This window comes from Callorhinchus milii, unplaced genomic scaffold (genome assembly GCF_018977255.1).
Source record: "Callorhinchus milii isolate IMCB2004 unplaced genomic scaffold, IMCB_Cmil_1.0 Scaffold26, whole genome shotgun sequence".
NCBI lineage: Eukaryota > Metazoa > Chordata > Chondrichthyes > Chimaeriformes > Callorhinchidae > Callorhinchus > Callorhinchus milii.
The window spans coordinates 243,700-263,188 of NW_024704767.1; the positions used below are offsets into that span (position 1 = coordinate 243,700).

The 19,489-nt window shown below is 40.9% G+C and overlaps 1 protein-coding gene across 1 annotated transcript; it reads right to left on the reverse strand.

The window, feature by feature from the left end:
• Positions 1 to 702: 702 nt before the first annotated feature.
• Positions 703 to 18,699, reverse strand: clpxa (caseinolytic mitochondrial matrix peptidase chaperone subunit Xa). Its single transcript, XM_007905950.2, is given in 15 exon segments — positions 703 to 1,735; positions 2,121 to 2,227; positions 2,644 to 2,736; positions 2,978 to 3,277; positions 3,650 to 3,814; positions 4,120 to 4,208; positions 4,646 to 4,656; positions 4,658 to 4,808; positions 5,243 to 5,419; positions 9,192 to 9,233; positions 11,588 to 11,747; positions 12,702 to 12,856; positions 14,705 to 14,825; positions 15,104 to 15,264; positions 18,552 to 18,699. Coding segments are annotated over 15 exon segments (1,902 nt in total). The 5' UTR covers positions 18,631 to 18,699; the 3' UTR covers positions 703 to 1,644.
• Positions 18,700 to 19,489: the final 790 nt, after the last annotated feature.

Consider the following 19,489-nt stretch of genomic DNA (forward strand, 5'->3'; position numbering starts at 1 on the left):
CGCCTCCCCTGCCAGCCAATCAGCGGCGAGGTGAGGTGGGCGGGCCGGACTGCTCCAGCAGCAATAGGTTACTGCCCTGGAGAGCGCCCCCTGGAGGACGGCGGACTGACTGCGGTACTGCAGCCAACGCTGCCTCCCCCCTCCATCACTGCCACAAGGTAACCTCTCACAGCCTGAATGTGGTCAAAGTTAACTCCAGTCTCCACTGCAGTAAATATCACCCCAGCCTGAACTTTTTTAAAAATATATATTATATAAAAAAACTTTAAGAAAGGCACAATACAAGAAAGACACCGTCAATGTTACTGTGTTGCGCAGTGACTTCTGTTTGAGTGAGTAATGCTGCAATTAAAATGAAATGCTGAAATCAGAATAATGCAGGCTGCGGGGTCTCTCTCTTCTTCTCTCCCCCCCACCCCCGGCCACCCGCCACCACCATCCCGGTCAACTGTTTATTCACCCACAAAATACACAGTCAATCCACTTTGCGATACGTTCATTGGGACGTCTCAATGACGTGATAAGTCGTAATATCAAATGCAAGTATTATTATTGTTATTTGACTGTGGAAAGCACTTTGAGAAGTCCTCCTGCTGGGAGAGGTGCTGTGAAAATATATACAGAACTGTATGATCTTGCCCAAATACGACTTTTCCTTTTGGTTTCACGTTTATCACAAGTGCCAAAATTACCGAACCGCCACAGTTTAGATGTTTTTTTTATTTGTACATTTTATTTATACAACCAGAGATTTACAATAATTCTTCTTCAAATCCTTTAGTGTTCCAATAAAGTCTGTTTCTAAAGGATTGGTCAATCCCATTACTGGTCGGCAAGACATAAAATGACTTTCGCTTTTAGACCTTTCAAAGAAGCGTAAAAGAAAAAAAAATACAAAATATATGGTGCAGATCTACTTGTGCTTAATATTAAGTAGTATCTAAACAAATGTTACAAAACAGCTTAGTGCAAGCAGAATGAAGCCAAATCATGTCCAAGTATTGTGGTAAAGAGCTGAAGCCGAAATCCCCTCAATTCCTCCTTCTGCAGTTAGTAAAATTGTTTATATTTCCTTAATTACAAGCACTGTGATCCTTTTCTCTCAAATTGGTTCCTAAATCATGAACGCAAATATGTTAAATGAAACTAAAGCTTTGTAATATTACCACTGCACATCTAGCTCAAAGAAGAGTACACAGATGTAGCCGAGAAATCTAAAGGAGATATTCAGAAAATCCTTAAGATCCTTCCTTCTGCACTAGTTGCTGCGATTGTTCCTGAATAGTCACGATAGGAAGTAGCTATTAAAAATGGTAACATGCGATAAACACATTTGTGAATGTTTACCAGTAAAATTTTAAGACAGCATAATGACCACTGTACAAAAATTTACTATTTTACAAAGAAATACATGATCAGATTGATTAGACTGGTGACCATGTTGGAAGGTGTAGGGCGGAAGGGAGGGGTGAGAAAGTGCTTTCGAACTCTTTCCTCTTACCAAAAAAAGCCTCTCCCTTCGAACAGGAACTCTCTGGTGAGAACAAAGGGTGATTCGCACTTTAAAATTAAATAGAATAAAAAAAAAGTTGCAAAGTTGTAGGAGATCCATTATTGTACAAGCTTTTCCATATTTGCTGTCGTTTAATTGTTGGCTGCGTCAGCTTGGCGATGCCATCTATCGTCTTCCACTCCTGAATCATACTCTTCCTCAGCAGCTTCCTTAGGGGGTGTCCTAAACATGAGAAAATAATTGTCAAAGTTTTTTTTTAAAAAAATATTTTAAATGGAGCATAAGAATCCCTTGTGTATCAAGCTTCAAACCAAGCAGTTAGTTGGAGGCCGTATGGGTGGTATTGTGCTGGATATTGTGCTGGACGTGTTTATCCAAGACTGAGAGATTAACCCGATGCTCAGCTCCCGCACCCCCCTCTAGCACCGAGCTTCCCTGGCCAGGTTGAACCACCAGAGTGAATGTTCTCTCTAACCAAATTCTCCAGGAAACACTGTACAAGCGGCAACTCTGTGAGCACAGTTGTACAGAACAAAAGTGACATTGGGAAGTGGATTTAATTTGTAGACATTGACCTTTAATTTGCGACAGAGCCTTGGACACTCACCTTATGTACGCTGGAGGTTTCTTCCCTTCCACCACATCTTTCTCAACTTCCACAGCTACAATGTCGGAATTTGGCACTTCAAACATTGGCTCCAGCAGCAATTGTTCCTGAAAAGACAGCAGTTGAAATTGGACTTTTAGGAGCTGTATAACAAGTGTGTTCTTAAGTGTCCTACTTAGGTCACCCAGAACTTCCTGTTGCTCTTCTTAGAGGCAATAATGCTCTGAATAAAGTAGCAGGGAGTCCTTGCTAATCAAATGCCATTCCCCAATCATCAACCAGGAGGCCCCTCATTATCAGATGAAACTATTTAAATATTTCCAAATCAAGTCATTAAATGTAGACAGTGGGAGCGGAATCCCTTTAAAAGTTTGTTCTGTGGTGAGTCAGAGTCTTTAGGAACAGGCTAATCAGTAAAGACTAAGACCATTGTTTTCCTGCTGCCAGGATATCTCCTTGAAGACAAAAGTTAGCCACCGTGAACAAGTGCCAAAAACCTCCCCAAATTCTTCAGATAACTCACCATAATCGATCTAAGGCCTCGGGCGCCAGTCTTTCTCTCCAGAGCCAGTCGAGCTATAGCTCTCAAAGCACCCTCACTTACGATCAGGTCACACTAAATAGATCATTAAAAAGGTTAGGTAGGTCAGTAACACCAGAGATAAATAAATTCACATTAATCTTTATGAAAATTATATTTGCTTAGCGCCTTTAACGTCAGGACATCCCAAGGCGTTAGCACCCGAGCTGATGGTTGGGATCAGGAGGGGTGGAGGGTAGGGGTAGGAGGGTGACCGGAGCCACGGTCGAAGACAAATCTGTTAGGAGAGAAAAAAATACATCACACTTGTTCGCACCTTGTCCATACTAAATAAAGCCTGGTATTGGGGGACAACAGCATTGCGAGGTTCTGTTAGAATCCGCACCAGGGTCTCCTCGTCTAGACTGTGCAGTGGGACCACCACAGGCAGACGACCGACAAATTCTGGGATCATTCCAAACTCAATCAGGTCCCGGGCTTCTACATGGCGAAGCAATCGGTCCTTTTCCTCCAACTCCTGTACAGTGTTGTTGTCGCCACTCGTGTTGGCTAAATCTGCTGCTGCCGCTGCCCTCCTCCCTTTGCCAAGGTTTGAGGGTGTTCCAAACCCAAGGTACTGCAGGGAGAGCGAGAAAGGAAGGGAGAGAAAAGGGGCGAGGGAGGGGGGGGAGAGAGTATTCAATAACAGTGCAATTAAAAAGCACCTTTGTTGTGTAATGTGCTCCAAAATAAATCACTTAAGCAAACAAATTAATAATTTGTCTTAAACCTGGAATTCTCCTCAAACAAGATTCTGGCGATAACTAGGAAATCTCAGTAGCATTTAAAAAATTTAAAAAGAGATCAATTTCCAGACATCGATCATTTATATAAAGAAGTTCACTATTTTCTATGGCATTGGTATCCCAATTTTTAAAAAAAATTTTATAAGTCAGCTGGTTGAATGACGCATGCGGAAACCATATCCTGAAAGTCAGAGAAAAATTACCTTTTCATTCTTCCTTCTGCTGATAATCCTGTCCAGACCATTGAAAGCACCAGATGCCACAAACAAAATATTGGTGGTATCCACTTGAACCGTCTCACCTCTCAATTTTCTTGAATTCTTCTCTGGGACGTTTACAATTGTACCCTCAAGTAGTTTCAACAGACCCTAAGAGAGGGCAGGAGAACAGAAACCATTTAAAAAAAATACACCTAGCTCAACCAATTCAGCCAGGAGCTTGAAAAACAAAGTTGCAGATGTTTATTAAGGTTGTGTCACCCAGAAAAATAAATCAGGAGTTTAGTTACAACTAGTAATGGAACACGAGCTTTCTTGGCTATGATAGTTAAGACTGCCTATAATGCTGGTAATGAAATCTACACAGTAGATATGTATCCAAAGGCAGTAACTAAAAGCAGTAAACATTTTGTTCTAACAAATACTTCCAGCACTTAAGATTGCCAGCTACTTGCCTGCTGAACTCCCTCACCCCCTACATCACGTAGCTGGTGAATGCCAGGCACACTGCCAATCTTATCCACTTCATCCAAGAACACGATTCCTGTGAAAGACGACAAGATAATTAATAAAAACACAGAACTTTAAAACAAAATAAGAACTTTTTGCACAGATGGTCTGATACAGTCTAATCTGTACACAGATCATGGACTCGGTCATTTTTTTCCCTCAAGTCTGAGACCTCAATTAAGCAAAAACTCAAAATCGACACAATATATTCACAATCTCTACTGGTTGCACATCATAACAACAATTCCCCATTTTCCCCAACAGATAAAATACTGTGTGGAACACTATGGACCCATATCCAAATGTCATTTCTTTTCATATCCAGTTCCATAAATGCACTGTCTACTCATGGACTAAAGGCAGTGAGATCCATTTTACTGACAGAAACTAACTTTTATGTTTAGTATGACAGCAATACTGCAGTGTTTACTACAGGGAGTTATTTGCTGGCATAGCAATTTGCTGGCCTACCTTGTTGTGCTTATCACATTGTAATTGGAATCTTGCAGCAGTTTAGCAATGACCGATTCAATGTCTTCACCCACGTAGCCAGCTTGGGTCAGGGTGGTACAATCACAGATGGCAAAGGGAACCTCTAGGCACCTGGCAAGAGTCTGGGCTAACAAAGTTTTACCTGGATTCAGAGAGAAAAGAACAAACAATGAAGCAGACTCCTCAATGGTTTGAGTTAAAAACTGCAGTGTTTTGTTCAATTTTCAAAAACACATTTAAAAAGGCAAAATACTGATTTTTCTTTTCAGTCTTTAGCTAGGAGTCGACTGTTTGTGAGGACACAGGGACCACAAAATCTTTAAAGGTACTTCCAGAGGCCAAATAAGCTGATTCATTGGTTAAGAATCAATCAAGTAAAGGTAATTTTAATAGGATTTCCTGGTCATAACAGTAGGATTAATTAATTAATGAATTAATTGAAGAATCTGTAAGTACAAATGGACGGCTTAAGATTGTAGAACGTTTTGGAAGCTTGTAGAGGATTCACAAATGATTCTGTGAAACAACAGCTAATGAACAGCACTCTTGAATGATTCCCTTGATTTTAAAACCAACCTGATCCTGTTGGACCTAGCAGCAGGATATTGCTTTTTTCCAGTTTAATGTCATCGTGAATGGAGTCCAGCACATCTCCTCCCCGTTTCTCCTGAGGGACAGACTGACTTGCCTGTTGCTGCATCGAAGCTCCGAGTGCATTACCGTGTGGGCTGATGCCTGCAATCTGAAGTAGTTCTGCGGAGGGAAAGAGAAGAAAAAACCTCCAGATAAGTTCTTCTACTGCGACACAAGATAGCCACACAATCAGGTTTTGCATCATTTTCATCTCAATTGTTTAACATCTCCAAATTAAATGCTTATAAACAGCTGCTCCTTTAATTTTTTTTGATTTGTTTTTAAATGTTTGGATAAACTCTTGGAAATTCCATTGAACATTAATTCTGGGTGAACGTCATTGTATGTGAAGCACGTGGACAAAAAGATGAGCGCTTCTCCACCGACAATCAAAAAATCCCTCTCGATAAAACCTAATAAATTGATATCATAAAGATAATCAGGAGTGATAAAGCCTATAAAACAATCTTTGAATGCTTATAAAGTCATTCATACTTGCTTTTTCAGTTTACGACATTTAAAACACTCTAAAAGAAAAACCAATAAAGAGTTATAAACCAGTTATAACGCATCTCGCCTGTGAGCCTGTGTATAGGACGCAGTTACTGGAAATGCAGTACTCTTTGAGCTTGTGGATGATCTGGCCAGCTTCCTGTGCAAGAAGCTACCAGTCAGTCTGCACTGGAAGCTACACCAGCAGTGACCTGACAACCTAGAAACGAGACTGGCAGCCATTATTTTCCGTGAACCAGTTACAGCATGTCCAATACAACCAGTGACAATTTATATAGAAGTTTATATGCAAAGTAAACACTTTTTTTGGTTAGACAGGTGTCTGATACATACAAAAAAAACCACGATTAAGAGTATCCACAACAAACTGTATGGAACTGTGTTTGGTCTGGATACTCTTGAGCATGGTGATGGGTTTCCGCATGCGTCAGTCATGCAGCTGACAAAAAAAAAACACTTCAAAGCTCTTTAGAAACAAAGACTGGTTAGAAATAAAGTGAATAATAATAATCAATAAATCCTTACATTTGGTATAGCGGCTTTCACGTCAGGAGGATGTCCCAAATTGCTGATCACAAAATATTTTGTGAGGAATGTGGACAATGGAGGTTAAAGGCATACTGAGTTACAATCCCCGCCGACTAGAACATTTTCTACCAAGTACCATGTTATTTCAGGCAATGGAGGAGAGCTCCTACACTCGGTAGCTAGCCTTGTTGTAGAGGTGCACAACTTCCTTTCTTTTTAATGTCATCCCTGTTCACTTTTAGATCCCAATGTTTTGCCTGAAACTGCACAGTGTGCTAAGGCTGTTTCATCTACTACTATCGCTGTGCCTTCAGCTGTGGTCTTGTGAACCTTTGACTCACCAGCAGCTTTCCTCGCTGCCTGTTTAGGATCTCCCAACCAGCGGTTGTGTTCCAAATACTTTCCGAAAAAACACAGTTACACTTTATAGGAGACGCTCAGTTTCACATGTGTAAATGCCACAAAGCTGAACATATCCAGTTCACAGCTTTTACACTTTCAGGAACCAACTGCCCTGTTCAAAATTACACTATTCAAAATTACATTTCATTGCCGTTCCAGCAAATTATTTGCAACTAGGTCATCCAGCCAGTATATCCTTTCAAGTGTCACAGCCTCTAAATAGCCTTCATCTCAGATTTCAACCTCACCCACGATTGCCAAATGCATCAATTAAATCTTGGCGTGTTCCAAAAATTCATTCCTAAATGAAAGGAATTAGAAAACAACAGGACTCGGTAAAAAGCAAACTTATTCAATGGGCCGTATAAAAGTATGCAGGATGGAATGTCTCAAAACACTTCAGAGGTGACAGAGAGCAACCAAGCATAAAAGGTGTTTGGGCAAAGGCAAGGTGAAAAAGATTTAGTGTTTAAAAGAAAAGAGGTATTTGAAGCAGTGAAAGGAGCAAGGTGAAGATAATTTGGGGAAGTTGCAGAATGTCAAAGAGCAGGTATATATAATGGCTGATATTTAGTAGCATTGAGCTACTAGTTACGAGACCACTTGCTCTTCCCCAACCACTATATTTGGAAGTTCAGTTGGAGCGGAGGAAGACAGTGGTGTGATATAGATACATTAATTACTTTTCCATTTTTGCTCTCCAACTTATCACTGTTTTTAGTTATTAGAACAGGGGCCATAACATGCTAAAATGGACACTTTTAAAGCCATCAGATTTGACCCTGGTGACGCAGAAAACTAAAAGCCCTGAAGTTCTACTGGGTAAAAAACAAACTGATTAAATGGGCCAAATACCAACAGAAAAATCAGATTTTCCAAAACCTAGCTCTTGTGTTAACAGCCTTCAGTTAGCAACTGATTCTAGGAAAAACTCAAGTGATATTTTACTCTGCATTTGGCCATCTGTGCGAAAGGGTATGGAGTTTCAAAGGCAGAAGCAACATGGAAAGCTTTGCTAATGCAATTTTGTGCAGATTTGTTGGCTTGACAAGGGGAGAAATGTTGTGGTTGCTGTAGTTTTGAGTGCTCCTGGCATTAAGACAAAGTATAAAAGTCTCAGAATGTCCAAAAAAATGTACTTGTTTTCTATGGAAGAGACTGATTCCCAAGATGAATGATTCATAATCCAGGCAAAGATAATTCAGTTAAGATTTCACATAAGTGGGTCAAAGATAAAATAAGGATGTTTGCAATAAGAATAAAAGTCTGCCAGAACTGTATGGCACAAAGTAAAATAGATTTGTGAAATAAGTGATCAGAGAAGGTAAATGAAACAGACAGTACCAATCGGTTTAAAAGGCAACTGGATGAGTTTCTACTAAAGGAAATAAGTAGTTAGAAGATAGGTAGGTGGCAATGAGTACCATCAAAGAAGAGCGGGGAGCAGGATTATGAAAAAAGGAAGTCACAAGCTAAAAGGATGTTTAAACGTGCCACATTTGGAAGAGGAAACAGGAAGGATTATCAATTTTGAGGGAGAAAGATGAAAACTGTCAGAACAAATTGTGAAAAGAGCTGAATGTCACGTTTACATCCTTGTAATCTTATACTGCAAAAATGAGTCGCGTTTCAAAAGTAGTTGTCTTTACAAGAAAAAAAGTCACCCTAAGTTAAGACATCCTTGACCTTCTGGACGACACCTCCCTCTTTCTTCATCTATGTCACCCTACCTCAGACACACAAAGTGTATGTCAGCATTGCACTGCAATTCCACAGGGTTGCTCCACAGCAAGGAAAATGGTATTAGCTTGTGAACAAACCGCACTAGGTGCAGTGAGCATGCAGTTTTGTTGTAGATGAGCTGTGTGAATCTGCTTGGTACAAATGTTCTGGTCTCTTAAAAGTCTAAGTGTTGAAGGGCTTTGTAATGACAGAAATGCATGGTTTGCAGATGATAAAAGCCTGAATGAAGATGCAAGCTGCTCACTGGACCTCACGTTTGAAAATGTGTAAATAGGTGAATGTCGGTCCTTTTGCTTTGTTTGGAAGAATGCAGCCCCATGATTATTTGAGTGAATTTGATGAAACCAGCATTTTCAAATTGATTTTCAGCATATTCTTCGAAGTGTTCTGTACAGGTTGCCGTTGTGAGCAATGACGGTCACTCAACTACAACAAAACTGCATTCTCATTGCACCGACCACATAAAGTTTCCTGACTAAGAGTTTCACAGGAACCTTTGATAAAACAGACTGTAAACCTGGTTTGATCATCTGTATCCATTTTTCGAGCTGCGAGTAACAAGGCCTTTGCAGGTGTCTTAATTCACAAAACATAATTGAACTGTTGATTTTAGTTGTGTTTTTTTTAAAAAAACTTGGGAGAAAAAACCCTAAGTTGGGGGTGGCGGGGGAAGAGGGGACACAGGTAAGAAGATGAGTCAACTTACTTGTAAATCTGTACTCATCCTCCCGTCTTCGGATTTCTAACTCTATAGAAAAAGAGTTAGAAATAGCAACATCAAACAGTGATCTAGCTAAAAACACAGCAGCCCATACAGACCCAATACAGTTGTTTTGCTACCTCATGCCAGCCCAACAGACCATTACTTTGCTGTGAAATTGTACAGCAGATTAAGGCTTGAGTAGGTTTTATTGTGTGTCATTTCTAAACCCCTCCCCAGACACCACTTGTTTGTATCAGTGCAAAGCGATGTACACTAACAGAGCACGATTTGCAAGTTTTGCAGTGCGTCAGCAATGGTTTCAATTACAAGGCTACACTGACATGTCAAAAGTTGTTTAAGATTAGATTTTTAAATGCATTCCTTTTTATACTTCCATCCAAAAGTTCAGAGGGCAAAATCCGCCCGGACAGTCTAGTGTGCTACTGAACAATTAAATCGCCAAAAGGTCACAGATTTGACTCCCGAATTTTCTAGCCTTGGTGCTTCTAGGGTTATGCTAAGATGGGGGTGGAGGGAGAAAGAGAGGGGGGAAAGTAAATTAACAAGAGCTTCTCCTGCCGGAAAGTACATATGTTGGTGTTGTGAGAGGAGAGGATAAGACTCGACTGGGGTGTCCTATTTAAAGGTCAACGTTTTGAAATATATTCACGTTATATACACACACGTTGTCTGAAACTGCCCGATGTACTTACATGAAATAAATTTGTAACTGTATAACAACAGGTAATGACATTTTCACATCCTGCAGTAATGCACAGAAACTGATGGTCAACTCTATGTGAAACGTTCTGCATATGAGAGACAAAGCTACAGGTGAAGATGCTGAGTGTTCCATAGACAGAAAAACCACCTGTAAAGCTTTGCCTCAGACTTCATGTAAGTCATTAAGTGCTATGGTTCTGACTGATACGACTTATGTGAGTCTTACTGTGCGCAGTCTGAAGAAAGTCAATGAATGCAAATTGGAATTACTAACAAAGAAGTAAATAGCATTCAGTGATGAGTGCACAACACTGATATGGAGAGAGAAGGAAATGAGAGAGCAAAAAACAAGGAATCTCAGGCTGGTGTGTAAAAAAATAAATCAGAGGATCAACCGCCCATCAAGAGAAAAAAACACATAGCTAGAGCTATTCAAGAAGAAACGAGAATAGCCATGAACATAACTTTGGTAGAAGAGGTCACCCAGTATAGAAGGGCAAAGTGCCAGACCCTGTCAGAGGCTTTGGAGATGTCCAAAGTGATGAGAAATGAATCACAAGAGTTCAAGAAAGTTCATATCATAGCTAGATCACCATACTAAACATGCTGGTGATTTCAAGATGAACCCTGAGCATTGAATGTTTTAATGGCAACTTCAAGATGTCAAGACAATTGAGAATCACATAATGCACTTATCAGTCTAACTGGAAGCCCGCGGGCCTGATGCTGCTTTATGCCCTTTGTACAATCTTCATTTGTAAGACAGAGCAAGATTGTACAATAGGTCAAAGAGAAAATGGATTGAGCATTGGTCTTGGTTTGTGGCAGGCTTGTGATGGGCTGAATGGCCTCCTTCCATACTGACAATATCCACGTTCACACTATTTATTCAGTGCAGGAACGAAAGGGGATTCCATGATTCAAGCAAAAACTCTTACAGGGATTTTGAATATTTGTTCGGGGACGTATTGTGATATTTGGAGAGGTTAAACAAATGAGAAAGAATTGAGGTTTCAGTCACACCACATTTTCAATTCAGTCAGCGTAAATTGCAGGATATCCCAGTAATCCTTTCCACAACTTATTTGGTAAATGTGTATGAAACAGATTACCAGATGGAGAAGCACTGAAGCATGCACAATGGAACCTTTGAAATAGAAGTTCGGAAAGTCACGTAACAACAACTATTCATGTGGATCGTGATTGTAGATTACCCACAAATGGTTTCCCAATTGTTCTATTTAGAGTCTTCTTCTGTGGAAAAGGTATGGGGAGGGGGGTCTGCTCCCAGACCTTCTCCACTGCTCAGCTAACTTACAAGGATGCCCTTAAATTTCCATTCCACCAGACAGGCACTGTGCCCACATCTGCTACCAGTCCCTACAGAACCCTAACTTTATTGATCTGAGGAGGACCACGGTGGTACAATAATGCGCTCCAGCACAGAAACCCTGAACCACACTTTCTGCCATGTAATGCAGAGTTCTAAAAGAAGTATTATTATGCACTGTAAAAAAGTTTACTTTCTCTAGCAAATAGGATAGATTCCTTATCAATTCTTTTCTATGCTTCTGACGGCTTCTAACCAAGCACATTACCATTCTTATTTCAACTAAATTGAACAGTTACCTGAAACTCACCAAACGATGCCTCCGAAAAACAGTTAAAAGACTAACCTCGAGGTGTCAGTGAGGCTTGCTTTTCTATTTCGGTTTGTTGCCTCAGAGCAGTTGGAATATTGTTGTAGATCCGCTTGTAATGGTTGTACACAGCAACTGAGAGCACCTTCTTGGCATACGATTGGCCCACTACATACTTGTCAAGGTAACTGTATATCTGAAACACGAGGAGTATACTTAAGAGAACTGCAGTAGCTTTTGAGGAGCCTTTTGATCTACTCAGGCAAATATAATGCAATCTAAATGGAGATAGTCAGTAAAAAGACAAGACACCACCATTATTATTAGCATTTTGAGATGCTACCCCACGTCGAAGGGCGGCAATAAATGCACACTTGTTGAATTGTAATGTGGTGGTCTGGGTTCAATGTCTCAATTGGGTGCATAATAAAAAATGAAAAATGGCAAAAATGCTGCCATTGCTGATGTCACTTCTTATTTATTGTGCAAGTTTCCTATGCGCAAAAAGTGCTTCCTGCACATAGCACAGCAGACAGGAAGTGACTTTAGCTGCACCTCTTGCTAATATTTCACAAGAAGTGGCGTCAGCAGCACACAGACCACCCAGATAATTACCTTTTTGACATGAGAAACCAGTTAGTCAGCTTGGTGTACTTCACAACACACCAGCCCAACATTATAACACATAGCCAAGCACCGCACTACTATATAAATGTATAAGTAGCAATCCTAAGCCATTTCACGTACTAGTAGAATGTCATGGAAATTCTGCAAAGACGGGAGTAAAGAGAGATGACATTTTAAAAAGTGAAAACAAGTGTAAGGTGAACCCAGGATTGAAAACAATATGACTTGTAAACAGGAGCCTCACTTGAAAAGCTGGTTGGGTGCATTCTCTGCATATACTGTATTGGGACATCTGGAAAAAGGATTGGATTCACAAAATAGATGGATGTGAAGACATTGAAAGCGCTTTGTAATGGGGATATCAACCCTCTTAAACTCCAGGACCAGAAAACTGGTAAGTTGTCTCTCTGAGATAGTAACTGAATGGCTTCATTGCAACAAGATTGATAAGCCTCCTCACCAAATGGACATCTAGTGTAGGACTTGATGAAGTAATCTGCCATACTACAGGGGTAGGGGTTACCTTTTTGGGTGGTGGTGGTGGTTTTTGCTGGAAAGCTAGTTTCACGGCTTCTGCTGCCGATTCAGGCTCTTTGTTTAAGCTTTTCTTGGAGTCTGCCTCAGACAACACTACAAAAAAGTGGTGGCATTTTTCACATTTCACAAAGCGAGTTGAAGCTGCAGAAGATAAAACAATTTGTCACTCAACTGAAACAAGTTTAGTTACAGGTTACAGTCTGTCAGCTTCAATGTGTGTTACTTTAAAGCAGTACGAACCACACTTAAATGGGAAACCTTTTCTATAGATCCCCACCTCCACTTTCGAGATGTGTATGGTATTCTTTTGTCTTTTAAAGAACTAAGAGCTTTCAGGATCTCCAAAGAATTTAACAAATATGATATACCCTTGTTTTGCAAACTGAGGTCCACAGGATAGAGGCCTAGACTTGATTTGAATAAAAATGGACATACACTAGGGGAATCAGAATAGTGAGTGCTTTCATAGTATTCTGGATAATATTTGTTATGGAGTAGTGTAGAAAGAGGCAGCCTCCAGAAAACAACTTTCTTTGTACAATTGGAGGGGCAGTCCGCTCGTTAATTAATTACACTCGGGCTCATTTGCTTAGAGTAGACGTTATTCCTTCCTCTGTTAGCATCTTTCATCGTTAACCCCTTTGGCAAGCATATAGAAAGGGAAGAGAGGAGAAACCAACCCCTTATCCCTGCTGCTCCAATGTGTCTCTTCTTCACTCCAAATATTCAATACCAAATCTCGCCTTGCTACTCATACAAACACTATTTTATACGAACCATGATCAGTCAAAATGACAAACAATCACTAAGTGTTTCCATTTTACAACACAATGAATAATCCACTTGGGACAGAAATTCTAATTCTTCCTCCTGCTAAACTACTCACTCCATTTTACAATAAATTGTTAGCATAGATTTGTTACTTGGAATGGAACATTTAATCCAATTTCTTGTGAAAATAGATTACTATCAACAACTTTTGGTAGTTTCACTGTTCTAAATTTTGCAATAACATCTGGTAGGAACTAACTGTACTCAGCCTCCTGAAAGGCCCCCTTGCAGTACTTTAGCTGCTGAATATCTATAAATAGGAACAGTAGCAACAGAAAGCATGTAGCAATGGAGTGCAATTTACTATACTTGGCAATGCTTTGGACTTTGCACCATCAACCATTTAAGAGTTCGGCTCAGTCAAAAGGTGAAATCATTTCAGTTTTTTGCTTATTCCATTAAATGAAAAAGTACACAAAAAAAGTATTACACTTTAGTTCTGACCTTCCATTATATGTGGCCGCTACTGAACACATGGTTGCCATATGTAAACAATGCTAACCATCGAGTTCATCAGAGTTTATCACAAAGTCCAAATGCTTCCCAAACAAAATGCAAATCAATAATTGTATGCCAAACCATAAAGGAATGCACTGATAGTCAACTGATCATAAGCCTAGGCTATTTTGTATTTTAGGTGCAGGACATATTCAGCTTCCAATGTCATTGGCTTGTAATCTCAAATACATCACCTTTTGAAAATACAATCGATTTCTAAGAATGCCACAAATTTTTCCCTTTGTCATCCTAGGTTACAGCCGATTCAATTGAAGCCATTATTAGTATTCCCAGTATTTTCTTGGATCAACTGGGAAAAATAAATGAAATAGCCCCTAAAATACTGGGAGTCTACTAGAGACTCATGTCTTCATCTGAATCGGCTGCAACCTAGGATTACAAGTGCTTGTCTGAAGTCACAATAGACTATCAGCCAGCAGAAGCGACATCATGTTCTGAACCAAAAGCATACACTACTCTCATCCCACATTAGATCCAGTGTCATATTCAATTCCTAGTGAATATTATTCTGTAAAAAGAAAGAGAAATGATGTTATGCTTCTGAAATGGTAGGAACAGTGGTTACTCTAGCCTTATATTGACACTCTGCTTGTGAAATGATCAGTGACTCAGACTAGGTTTGAATAGTACTGTACTTACAAACAAACGTTTCTACATGAGTGCATGGATCCCCGCACTTTGGGCAGCGCAGCTGGTTTCCACCTTTTCCAGAACCACCGGATCCCGATGATCGTTTGCTGCCCCCGTCACTGATGGACTTCTGCAAAGATTTTAGCAGATCAATCATCTAGCCAATTCCCAACTCATTTAAATGTAGTCGCTATATTCAGACTGCTTGTTCTATCACTGTTTGGCACAGGGACTTTTACAGTAGTTTCATAATTATAAAATAAACAATGTAAAATAATTTTAAATGGAAGCGTTTGTCATTGCAGGGATCAAATTCATTATTCGATCTTTTACATTAGATGTGTTTCTATAGACAAGGAAGTAAGATTTTTGTTCTCATAAAGACAATCAACAAGTAGGAAAGAATACCTTATTGCTATCTCCGGAAATATCTTTGGTTCCACCATCTTTTGAAGCCAGCACTGCAATGGTTTCAGAAAATGCTCTGGTAGGAACTTTTCTTGCTCCGTGTAATTCAAAACTCATTATACTTCCTAACAGAGGAGAATTGAGACGTACTGATACATACCCTGAAATGGAAGTGCAAAAATCTCTGTAAGAATTACTTTACGAAAAGTCTGAAATATCAATGGAGTAATTATGAATATATTCTATTCTCACTCTATTTTTTGTTTTACAACAGGTGACTTGTTGGGCATGATGTAACCATTACAAACTGAAACATGGGCAACAAGAACCTCTATTGTCTATTCAGCAATTAATGCCCCAATTATATTTCATATTTGTTGTTGGCAGAGTTTCATCTGAGGCCAAATATGCAGAAAAACACTGCCAATTTACAAAACATTGACACCAAGAGCACCTTAAAAGGGGCCATTGCCAGTGCGACAGATAGACTGAAGTACACCAACTTTTGCAAAGCAAACTTTTTAAAATTTAAAAAGAACAAGCAGTCATTCAAAGGTCTTCAAGTTTCCAATCATAGAAAGAGACATCTTTTCAGCTCTTTTCAAACATTGGAAAGCTAACAGGCCAACAGAAGCTGGTGAACAGTGTTGCGTGCATGTACGTTTAAGTACACATGCGCAGAGCTTTGTTTTCCCCAAGTCAAGGGCATTTCAAGCAAACAATATAACCACAGCTGGCTGCTTGCAATGCTGTCAGAAATGTCCCCGATAGTCTTACACTGGTACAATATAACCAACCAACTTACGTCAACCCCCTTACCAAACATCAACTAACGTGGAAGTAACACAATGGTCTTTGCTAATCATCTCCCCTGGACTCGTGCTGAGGTACAGATTCATGCTACAGTGGCATATGTGAAGTCAGCCTCTGAGAACTGGTAGGTTATTCAACCACGACAGCATTGCGCTAAGCTTAATTTTACCCATTGTTCATTTGTGCACTTCTTCCAGCAATAAGTACATGCTGAAAATTAGGCACAGGGGGCTTTAAAGCCAATTGTACCAATGCTAATACTGCCTCTGGGCTGTATCAGCTAACTCAGCACAAGTGGAACAATAAAGCACGAAACATCTGTGATGGCCATTCTCAACTAAATAAAACAGAAACCAGTTTGTACCATCATTTGGTAAATTAACATTAAGCTAATTTACTGGCATTTTCTTTCCATCCCATTTATTTAAAGCATGTAGCTCTTTATTATTGTTCTCCTTCAGGAAATTATATTTACTGCTACTAAATACTGGACTATTGCAAGAAATCTCAAAGCAAAGTACCTTTAATACAGGTAGCTCAAAATAATTTGACAGTTCACTGATAGATCAATTTAGTTACTGAACCACCTAACTTGAACTACATTCGTTTATTAGATGGATAAGACCCATAAACTTGGGTGTGCATATGGAAATGTCTACATACTGTCTGGCATCTGTTTTTAATATGTATTTCACAATCAGCAATACTGTCCAGTTTCTCCATTCAACATCACAAAAATATTTATGGAACCAATTTACCGATCTTCAATATTTTCCCTTCAAATATTGGGTGTTTTGAGATTAACAGTTCAGTTATAATATAATAATCCTTGCATATAACGCTTTCCATATCTTCTCGACATCTCAAAGCGCTTCACAGAATATGCTGTTAAGTGAATTGACTGTATATTTGTGGGCGAAATACGGCAGCCAATTGCACACAGCAGTGTCCCACAGACAGTCGTGGATTGAAACTGACCAATTTTTTTATTATTGTTTTGTTTTGGAGGGATTATTATTAGGTTTGTGGAGTAAGAAAACTTGCCCAAGGTTTCACCCTGCCGGGAATTGAACCCAGATGTCTTGCTTGCAACTCGAGTGCTCTAACTACTGAACAGTTGATTTCTATAGAACCTATCCTCTACATTTTTATTACTATTTTAAAAAAGGACCAAGCCCCTCAAACAGGAAAACTACTTGCAACTCACCCAAACTTTCATAAAACAATTTTGAGAGGCTAATCATCAGGGAGTTAACTTCAGGGGAATTTCACAAGAATGCTTGTTTGTAGACTGACCAGTATTCTTAAAAGGCCAACGTATTCATAAAAATAAGGCATTTGGCTCAGATGGCTCAATATAGTGTGCTGAGTTAGTCAAGATTAGCCAGTGTGAAATTCCTACAAAAAAAACTGCCAATCCCACTCTTGATAGCCATTCAGTGATCCTTGTCGTAAATACGACTGGATACTGCATTATCTGTAATTCCTTATGGTAGAACAACCTGTCTACGTTCAACGTCCACATCCAAACAATTGCTGAGACAGTCTACATATTACTTTAAAAGGAAATAAATATATGCTTGAAAAGTAATAAGGGGTATGGGAAGTAAGCAGGAAAGTGGGATCTTTTTGGTCAGATAGGCATCTGACACATGTGGAAACCGATCACCATGTTAAAAGAAACCAAACATAGTTCCATATATATATTCTACCTGTGCACGGAAATTTGTTTGCCTCTGGAACTGAATGTGCACCCTCTCACTTTGAGGGATATATCTTGCCTTTATCTAATTAAGGAGTGTGTTAGGCACAGAGTGACAACTGATCCAGGATCCACACACTTCCAGCAGGGTACTGTTGGAAGAGTAAGGTACTTCGTGTTTTTTTGTAGGAATTTCACTTTGTCTAATCTTGCCTAGAGTGTACATTGATGTACTGTTGGAATTCACCAGGGGAATTGAACTAGTTAAAGTAAAGAAAAGCGCTGGCAAAGGCTTGTTGGGCCGAATGGCAGGTGTTTGCTTGACACATTCAATAATTCTACGAGTATCTGCCCATCATTTAACGATCTGACATTGCATGAGTCATCGTTTTCGGGTAGAAAAGAGATTCTTGGAAGGAAGGGAGGGAGGGTGGGGGGAGGTAAGGGAGGGGGGGGGGGGGGGGGGGAGAAGAAACACCAACATTTTCTTCTTTTTTTAAAACTTTAGCAGGGAGACTCCAGCGTCATATTAATCACAATAATCTCACACACGAGTGACGCGAGGGGGGCATTTTGACATGTATTTAGGTCAAGCTGTTGATTGCATTACTCCTGTGCGCTCAAAAACAAAGTGGGGCTCGAGCAGTGTTTTGTCGCCAGTCTCTTCCACCCTCTCCCTCCCCCGTCCACACTTCAACTGGGGGAGAGCCTGGGCACACCCCCACACACACATATATATATATATACATACACACACATCACAACAAAACATAAGCGATCACGTTGTAAATCAATTCGACACAAGTGCCTATTGATCCGGTTAGTTCGCCCTCTGCCCGGGCTGTGATGTATCCAAACTTTAAACCCGGGTCTTACCCAAACTCTGGGCTGACGGCAGGTCCAGCCGTGCCCCCCATCCTGCGGCTTGCTTACCTAAACCCGAGCCGGCAATGGACGAGCGGATAAACCGTGCAGCCGACGAGCAAGTGCACATCACCACAGTGCAGGACATGTTCGAACGCTGTCCCCTCCACCACCACCACCACCACCACCCCCCCGCACCCGCACCCCCTCCTCTCCTCTCCTTGGCAGCCTCGGTCGGATCTTTCGTCTAAAGAGGGAGTGAGTGAGTGAGTGAGGGAGGGAGGGAGTGAGGGAGGGAGGGGGTGAGGAATGGGGCGAGAGGGTGTGTTTCGGGAAGCCCAAGTCTTATGAAGGCTCTTCCTCCCGCACAGGCTGTCAGCCGTCTCTAAGGCCGCAGCCCCCCCCCCCGCACCCCCCGTCAAAAACCCGGGAAGGACGGCCTGGATCTCACTCTCTCCTGCGGTTTAATGACACTCCACAAAACAACCCGAGTCCGGTCGGTCAGTCAGTCAGTCAGTCGGTCGGTCAGGTCTTTCTCTCCCTAAATCGTCGGCTCTGTGAGAGAAAACAACCAGCCTCCCGCGACGGACAACCCCCTCCTCTTCCGCCGCCTCTGCGTGTCACACACTAACTCGCCCCCCCCTCCTCCTCCCGAACCCGCGTGACTGACGCTGTGCAGGAGGAGGGAGGGAGGGAAGGAGGAAGGGAAGCATTTCCGGGCGGACACTTCCGGTTGCCGCGCGTTTTTTTTTGTGGGGTGAGAAGCTCTCGACGAAGGAGCGTCGCGCTGTCTGTCGCCACCGGGGGTCAAGCGATTAAATACCCACCGCCACCCCCCCCCCACAAAAAAAAATTAATCCGATCGTCATCGTCTCCGCCGTTGAGAATTACGACATTCGCCAAAGAACGAAAATTGTTTCTTCCCACCACCACCCGAAAAAAGAAAAAAAAAACCTGCTTAAAAGTCGTCGTCGTCGTCGGACCCCCCCCCCCACACACCACCCCAC